The 8,978-nt window shown below is 37.8% G+C and overlaps 1 protein-coding gene across 1 annotated transcript in view; it reads right to left on the bottom strand.

The window, feature by feature from the left end:
- Nucleotides 1–515: 515 nt before the first annotated feature.
- The window catches only part of GPX7 (glutathione peroxidase 7), an 8,888-nt gene continuing 425 nt past the window's right edge, over nt 516–8,978 (bottom strand). The window contains exons 2-3 of the mRNA XM_005422948.2: nt 2,923–3,184; nt 516–1,082 (exon numbers count right to left, since the gene is read on the bottom strand). Coding sequence (XP_005423005.1) covers nt 919–1,082; nt 2,923–3,184 — 426 coding nt within the window. The 3' untranslated portion in view covers nt 516–918. The remainder of the gene's footprint in view (nt 1,083–2,922; nt 3,185–8,978) is intronic.

Below are 8,978 nucleotides of genomic sequence, written 5' to 3'. Positions count from 1 at the left end.
GCATTTGTAACAATAATGTGGTATTAAACGATATAACATCATGCAATAATTAAATATTTGAAAAATTCTTTCTATGGGAAAAATATTTTGGTTATCTGATATTTGTCTGTACATGCAGCGAAATTGGATAGTGTCATAAACTGAAAAATAAATTTAACATCAGTTTTATGAGGGGACAGTAATTCTAAGGCAAAATGCTAGTAGAAGAAAGAAATAGCCATTTCATGTAGACTCTGGTCCTACAGATGTTCAAATCACTATTTAAATATTATCTGATAATCTAGGTGAAAAAATGCAGAAATTCATCTCATGGCTTCTGGAGAATTTTTACAGGGCCTTTGTCTTTATCCTTCTTTCATTTAACCTTTATAGATGTGTTTCTCCCATGCCCTTCTAAACTCTCTGTACAGATGAAATTAGCTATGTTTGGCTCTGATAATTGGAATATGCAAATTCTGCCTGGTCTGAAGGTAGCTGGTTTGACCCTCTTCCTAGCACACACCTTAAGTCAATCATGTGCTTTCTGCTGTTTATTTTATTCAGTTTGCAATCAAAATATAACAACAGATTTGCAGATAACAGGGAGATCCCAGCTAGGACATTCTCATTATTCTTATCTTTCTTCCTATACAAACTAACTTCCTTTAGTGTTACCAACAACTAACAATTGAACTGGGGAGAAAACAATTGCTGAAGATTTCTTCTTTCCTAGAAAACTCAAACTGAATTTGAGCAGAGAAAAATATCATATTACTTTGACCATGTTACCTTGCTGGTTTCTGCATTCTTAGATGGCGAATACAGATTCAACTGGTCATAATTTCCTTTCCCTATATCCTCTCTTTTGGAATGTGAAAAGACAAAGTCCAGCCCTAATTCTCAATTCAGATGCAATTGGTATGCTGAGATTTTTGAAAGTCATAATTCATCCTTCTTCTTTAGGATGATTTTCCTTACAAGTTCTGTAACATGGGGCCTTATTTCTTCAACAGAGACAGTAGAGTCCCAGGCCTTTACTACTTTCCCATTGGGGTCCACCAGGTATTTCCAGAAGTTCCAGGTTGGTTCTTCTCCTGTAGAAGCTACAGGGGAAAGAAAAAAAAAAAACCCAAACACTTAAATATTAGAAAACCACATTAGCCAATTCCTGACATTTCTTCATGTCAATTTGATGATTAGCCTTGCAGAGGAAGAAAGAATGTAAAATTAAGAGGAAGTTCAGACTGAATAAGATTAATTTTCTGACAGACATCTTTAACTAGATAGTAGTCCCTTGGAGACTAATGGAAACAGGGAATCTTGAGCCAGGAGGAAGCACAATAATCAGTGTTGAAGTGTGTGAGGGCATGTGTGTGGGGGTCTGTGCTATAGAGATGTACCTGATACAGTTGAACACTGATAGGAAAATTGAATTTGGCATGACAATATAGCTTTACTAGGACTGATTACTTGCTTATCCAGAATTTTCTCTCCAAAAGCATCCAGTACCCTGTGCTTCAGAAGATTGTTTCAAGAAATTCTACATGAAGAAATAACAAGGTAATTGTTCGAGGTTTCCACCTAATTTTCATCTACAAATGAGTACTACAGTTTTCCCCTTCCTGATCACATACCCTTTTACATGAGTCACACTCTTACCATTTACTCTTCTGCTATGTGACTGACAAAATTTCCAGGACTTTCAAATAGACCAGGAACTTCATGCCCCTAAAAGCACAAGTACAGATGCTACAGACAATTAGCATCTTTTTTTCCACTGATTATACACTGGGCAAACCTCACAAGGAATGACAAGTTATTTCAATGTATCATCAAGACACAGACAGATCCACAATTTTAACTATGTTGTCATTGTGCTGAATAAAGATGCAGCCTCCAGCAGCCTCCTGCTGCGGACAGATGAGCAGGGAAACACAAGTTTTGCAAGTTTCCTGGGACATGTCGGCAAGAACATCTCTCCTTGGCAAAACAGAGATGGAAGGATGTGAAGAGGATTACAGGGAAATTTGGCTAGCAGAGTGATCCATTACAGACACCTGGAAGGAGGTGAGCTTGGGGTAGTCAAAATAATGTCCACACTCCTTTAAATTCAGTGGGATTTGGGAGAACACTGTGGTGCTGGAGAGAAGCAGCAGGATATGTTACTTGCAGAATGCAGCTCAAGTGATACTGTGTCACACTGGGCTTTACTGTATTTCATTGCTGAAAGACATTTCCTTCACATCGGATTAAGACTGACATTTTAATATAGCATTTAAATGGTATTTAGAGCATTTACGCAGTGCAAGAAAAGTAGTGCCTTGATAGGGAGCATCCCTGCCCTGCTGGCTGGTGACAACCAGCAAAACCTCTTCAGGTGTCAGTGCTGGCTCTAAAGCAGACTAGAACCGGGGGAACTGCACAGTGTGGCTGTTCCAGTGCTTGGGGAGGAATGAGGAAAGGAATATTCAAGGACATCATCTAGTGCCTGGTTTCACTTTTTGATTGTTGAAGTAAATGATGAGGTGCTTCTCTTCCACTTATCCTACAGCCCTAGAGATGAATCTTATAAATCCAATCTGCAGCACTCTTGTCACAGGAGGGGCACTTAAGAGGCTGCAAAGTGGAAAAAGGAAGTTCAGGGTATTGTATGCCTAGAGGACAGACTTTCAAGGCCTGTATTCCATGTAGAGGTTTATTGGACCAGCTTTTACAGGATATCTGCTATTGATGTGTGCTCATCTTTGGAGATCTTTTTAGAAGGTAAGACAAAGGTGGGGGAAAGAATTCCTGCCTTGTGCAGGAGGAGGGACTACATGACTTCTGACCTCTTCCAGCCTGACAACCCTGTCAGCACATCATCTCTTGTTTCTTTGGATGGTATTTTGTGTCAGAGGACTTCTATGCAGGAGAAACAGCCCTCCAGAATTCCAGGTTACTCACCAATTAAATACTTGAAGGCAGGAATTGCCCCAGCTCCACTGACTGTGATTTTGCTGAACATGGGGAAGGAGGCACCATAAGTCTTTCGTGCAAAGCTCTCAATTTCTTTGTTGGTGTCTGGTTCCTGCTGCCCAAACTGATTGCAGGGGAATGCCAGCACATTGAAATGGTACGGGCCCAGGTCTCTCTGCAGCTGCTGTAAGGCCTTGTAGTGGCTGTCTGTGTACCCACACTCACTTGCAACGTTGACAACTAGAGACACCTGATGAACAAGAGAGCACATTTAAAAATGTGTTGCACATGTCAGTTTTCCAACAGGTAGGCTGGAATGCAGACTATTTAAAAAGAAAAAGAATGTCAAGGAAATTGTAACTGAACACATATTCGAAACTACATTGACTTCTGTTCACAAAAGGAAGATTTAATATTTCTTTTATGTATTCCTCTTTGGCAAGCGTAAAGACAATAAACCAACTGCAAAGCAGTCTTAATCTTCAGTTTACTGAGAATCTAGGTTTTTCCATTCTGCCTTTTGGACAGTTTCTAAGCATAATTGAGAAGTGACTATCCAGCTAAGAGATACCAAGTTGCATGAAAGAAACTTGCAAATCAATGTATTTTTTCTGTTTATTTATCTGTGGTGAATCATCTGCTCTGCAGCATGTTTCCTTGCTCAAAATTAAGTGCCCTTGCAGAAGTGCCTGAACCATTTATCATTGCTAGTGTAGAGATCTTGACCTGGAAGTTAATAGAAGCAATTACAGGATTTGAGGTTGGTTTGTGCAGTGTGGGCTATAAAATTTCCCATCACTTTTAGAGTAAATCTACTCAGTTGTGACAAAATGCCAACAGTTTTTGCACAAAGATTTACTGCCTCGATTAGAGATTCCAAGGAGTGAAGGCTGCCCACTATCCTTTGAAGTCACATTCAATGCTGTGTGTGTTGTGTCAGTCAGATATGAGCACAGGCACGGGTCTGCCAGCACAGATCCACCTGGGAGGGAGCTGTCACGCACAGGTGAGCACTACAGGAACAGCAGAATTTGTCGGGAATATTTAGTGACCTAACTCCGAACTAACATGTATCATAGTTTCTCAAAGCCTTGAAGACTTTTTCATTGGTTTTTTTGAGATAAGTTTAGCCTTAATTAACTTTAAGAATTTTAGACTTACAGTTTTGTTATTCTCACAAATTTTGTGAGCTGCTGCTCATTCTACATAAATTGAGTCCATTTTAATACTTTCATACGGAAGTATTTAAGGAAATAGGATGCGTGAAATAAATCATATTTAGTGAAAAATAAATGGCTACATGTGCATAGTGTTTTTAAAGCCAGAAAATGAACTGGCATATAAAGGTACATATCTGGGTAATATATGGGATCATAAGATGAGATGTGTAGAAGGGGTAGGAATGAGTAAAGAAAAAGCTAAGGGGATGTGGGTATTTGTAATTTCTTACATTAAACATTAACACGTTGTGTATTTTCTACTTTGTACAACTGTATGGCTATCATAGAATCATAGAATATCCTGACTTGGAAGGACCCATGAGGATCATTGAAGTCCAGCTACTGAATTTAAAGTGGATTTGGAGTGGCACTGTTTTCCCTGGAAGACAGGTAATCTTTCAAAGCATAAGTTTGTGTAATCTTCTTTGTGGTGGAGTGTGTCAACAGGATACAATCTAAACAAGCCCTGTACACTTGTATATGAACTATGACCTGCAGCCATCTCACCTCCAAATCATCACTTTCATTCAGACAACACAAGCTCTGTCAGAAATTTTAAATTCAGTCTCCTAAAACATCTGAAGTTACAGCATATCATTAGATTTTTTTTCAGAGAAGAGATAATAATTTTCCGATGCATTCCTGTTGCAGACTCTCAGCATTTGAAACAGAATTGGTATATCTGACATAAAAAATAACTATTGGCAGTTCTGTTCTTTTCAATTAATCTGATTTATCAAGCATAGTGATAATGGTAGTTTAGTATGAAGTAAAAGATAAATTGTATGACTAAGAGCTGAAGTCTCACATAGTTCTTCCACATGAAATTTTAGAAGCTTTTTTAATTATAGTTTAAGCCTTGGAATTTTCTTGATGCACAAGTATTCATACACTTTACTGAATTCAGCTCTATTGGTACCTGCTCTCAAATAGAAGAGTAATGTAAGAATTTGTCATCGGAGGTTTGGGAGAAGCAAAGTTGTGTAGGCATTGTGATCATATTCAAACAGATATGAAGGATGAATTGCCAGTGAAAACAACTAAGCTTTTATAACTTTTACTTGATTTTAAGTAAAAAGAGGGCTTGAAAGGATTCACTCAAAAAGAAACAACTATTTTAATTTACAGCTGTTTAAAACCAGTGGTTTCTTGGCATGGTGGGGAAAGGCTTGAGAGCTCACAGTGACAACAGTGCAAACTTCCAAACATATTCCCCCAAAACATATGGAAACTACATTCAGCAATTCTTGGATGGCAGACACATTATGCTTTTTTTTTTCCTTAGAAAAATGCATTTGTTGTAACTGAATTCTCCATTACTGAACTCCATCATTTAAAGGTGCAAATCTCTTAAAAGTTTAACTAACATACATATTGAAAACTTCTGTGATCTATTAGTATTTCTCAATGAATGTTTAAAATGATCCTTTAAAATCTTTCCTGAGTTATCTCTCAGATGTCTGGTATTAGAAGTGATTTCATGCAGTGATTTTTTTTTTTTTGGTCTGCATTTTTAATAAATAACAGCCACTCTTTTTGCTCTCAGGTAGAGGCTGTACTTTGACTTCTTACAACTATTAATGATTTAAATTAAGTTCAATATGCCTGACTTAGGGCTCTGAGAGTGCAAGTCAAGCACACCACCTAGTGTGCAGTGCAAACAGTTCAATGGACCTCACAAAAATTATTTCATTTCAGCTGAATTCTTTATCAGCTGTTGTCTCACCTCTTAAAATATCATTCCCTTTGCTTAGAAAATCCATGCATTTTAGTAGTGAACTCATTTATCACTGCAAAATCTCTTCTTGCTTTACTTAATGTTCACACCAGCATGCTTCCTTTAGAGAAAAATCCTGCAACAGACTTAGGAATCTGTCTCAGCTTCAAAGTAACCCTTTGTGAATCTGTCAGCAGAGACAACAGATACTTGGGTTCTTAGACCCAGAAATTCTTAACTGGCTGCATGTGACTATGGAAGAACCCACCACAAGTGTCAGATGGCATCAACTCACTGAGCTGTCACCTTCATGGAACAAATAGCAATATTTGTGTGGTCATTCAGTGGCTGTGCATTTATCCATACCCAGGAACGCCACAGACTCGGATTGCAGCAGATCCGGGTCCAAAGGGCCTAACAGTACTTTCAATAATAATATTTAGTTAAAAACAATACTTCAGTTGTTATAGTGCCTAATGCTTTCCCATGATTATAGGTTCAAGATTTCCAAAGGCACTGCACTGACACTGCTTAATTCCACCCCAGCACACTGCACTTAGCTGGGTGGTAGATTGGTACCACTACATCAAGATAGGCACAAACACAGCAGGGAACAGTTGATGTTTGGCAGCTCTGACTCCCAGATAGGTACTATTTTTGGTAAGAATACTGCTATTTTTGGTAAGAATACTGCCTCTTACAGCGTCTCTGACACAGATCATATAATAAAAGATAAGATTATTAAATTAGATTAGATAGAAAACTAATCTTGTTTGGATCCTCTTGATTCTTGTCCAACCATAATAACTGTCCTTCATTTTTAATGTAGATGAGTGATGGGTCAACATTTTATGGTAGCGTGGAAAAACCACAGAAGGATGACCCCCACAACACAGTGAACCAGAGAGGTTTTGGATCTATTTCAGTTGTGGAACTCTTTTCTCAGTGGTAATAGTCCTCTCTTTATTTGCTATATAACACAGGGTAATTGTGGTTCCTATCAAGATACACTCAAATAGAAAGAGAATTAATATCAATCAGTCTTTTTTTCTTACTATGAAAAAATAATTTCAGTGATCTGAATAGACACAAGTTTATATTAATAATGATTTATTGAAGAATGATCCTGTCAGTCATGAATTGTACTGATTGTTTATACTTAGCATTGGTCTTGTGGTTTTAGAATTAGCAGGCTTTATTAATTTTTTAGAGTCTGGAAGCCTGCGGATTTTTTCAATTCCTAGTAAGTTTCTTGACTACCAATTAAGTAGTTATTTAAATAAATTAGCTGAGTGACTGAATTGAAGAAAATGTCTTCTCTACATCTGCCAGAAAGCTTAAGGCTGGTAAAAGCTGGTTTAGCAATTAACACACTATTGTTCCAGGAGCTAGAGCTAACCAGTGACTCACTTTCCTTAAAACACCCCCAGCACACACGTAGCACTTTAATAATATTTTATTTCTTTTAATAGCTTTAAAATATTATGATAAACGTATGCCTTAACTTATCTCTAACTGCAGATTTAAACAAGTTTATTTTAAGAAATAAATGGGAGTTTTAATTAACCTTTTTCTATCTTGATACTGAGTTCTGACAACATAATGACAGAAAGGGATGTGTTTTATTGCTGTAATTTTCTTTAAAATTGTCCATATACATTATCAAAGAGCAGGTAGCCTCTACATTAATAGAATCTCTGGATGCAAATCTATCTTTTATTCCACACAGGAGCTGAATGTCACTTTTTTGGATTAAACTATTCAATGTGGCCTAGCAGAGATCAAAGAATACCATTCATCAATGGTTTATCTTTCCCAGATACAGCTCTAGAGTTCCCCTTTATGAAACCAGCCATGCCTCGAGAGCAGCCTGGAACCACAGCCCTGGGATACAGCACATGCCCTGAACCTGCCTATTCCTGAGATTCCAGAGGGGATGAACACCCCCAGCTCTCTGCAGAGTGACTGTAAGGAATTCTTCCAAGTTCCCCCTTAACTCCTTTCCATGTTGATTCTGGCTCTGAGATAGAGAAGTTACAGGTGGTATTTGCTTATTCAGATTAGCAGATAACATGCAGACAAAACATGCCCCAGTAACAGGATTTATTGATGGAGCCTTTGGAAGGAGCTCATTCAAAAAGCACAAATATTGCTCAATATTAAACAGCTTCCATGTTTTTCTCCAACATAGATATTTGAGTGGGCATGGGACCAGTTCTGCTGTATCTCAGTTGTGAATGGTGGGAGATGAGGACTTTGACCAGATAGAATTTAGGCCTCTCATTCAGTCCAAATCCACCAGTATCCATTTCTGCTGAGCTCAAGAAAATGTGCATCTCCCTATATAGCTTCTCTGTCTTCCTGCCAATGTTTCAGTGAGCTGGTGCTCTGGACCAGTGAGCTCAGACATCTGAGGAGGGGGAAAAGGAAGATGTAAATACAAAGCTGGAGAAAAAGGGTGAAAATGAGAAGTGATGCTGCCTTTTTGGGCAACAGTGAAAATATTGGACTGCCTGACTGTATCACAGATGTGTCACTTGTGGGATTTATGATGATTTTAGCTTCTATAATTTGTGAAAGGGCCTATAAGAGGTTATAGTATTAAGTATAATAAATGTACTAAGTTCTCTTTTCACTTTTCCATAGTTACCGATCTTTTCTAAATGATCAAACCGCCGATAAAATAAAATGAAATAAAATCAGATTATAGTCAGGGACATTGTTTTAAAATGGTATGGAAAACTCTGCCTAAAAATACTTAATGTAAGATATAAATACAATTTAGAAGGCGTCATAAAAGCATATGTGCTTTTAGCTACGTGTCCTTCTTCATATTGCTGCCACACTAAATACCGAGAGGAGAATTTGCATGATGTTGTTACAATTTCACTATACTCTGATACTTTGTAATGTCTCATGCTTTTACTAACTACGGTGAAATCTGCTAACTCCATTCGCCGCGGATCAAATCCCTGTTTTTTTTTAATGTAGAATATTAAAAAGGAACGGGATTTGAGTAAGAATAACACACAAGAAGTCATGCAGTTAAAAGACAGAAATAAACTCCAAAAGTAATCTACACAAAGACACAAACTTCCTGAGCTTCC

This window comes from Geospiza fortis, unplaced genomic scaffold, assembly GCF_000277835.1.
Source record: "Geospiza fortis unplaced genomic scaffold, GeoFor_1.0 scaffold396, whole genome shotgun sequence".
NCBI lineage: Eukaryota > Metazoa > Chordata > Aves > Passeriformes > Thraupidae > Geospiza > Geospiza fortis.
This window is presented reverse-complemented; position numbering and strand designations above follow the sequence as displayed.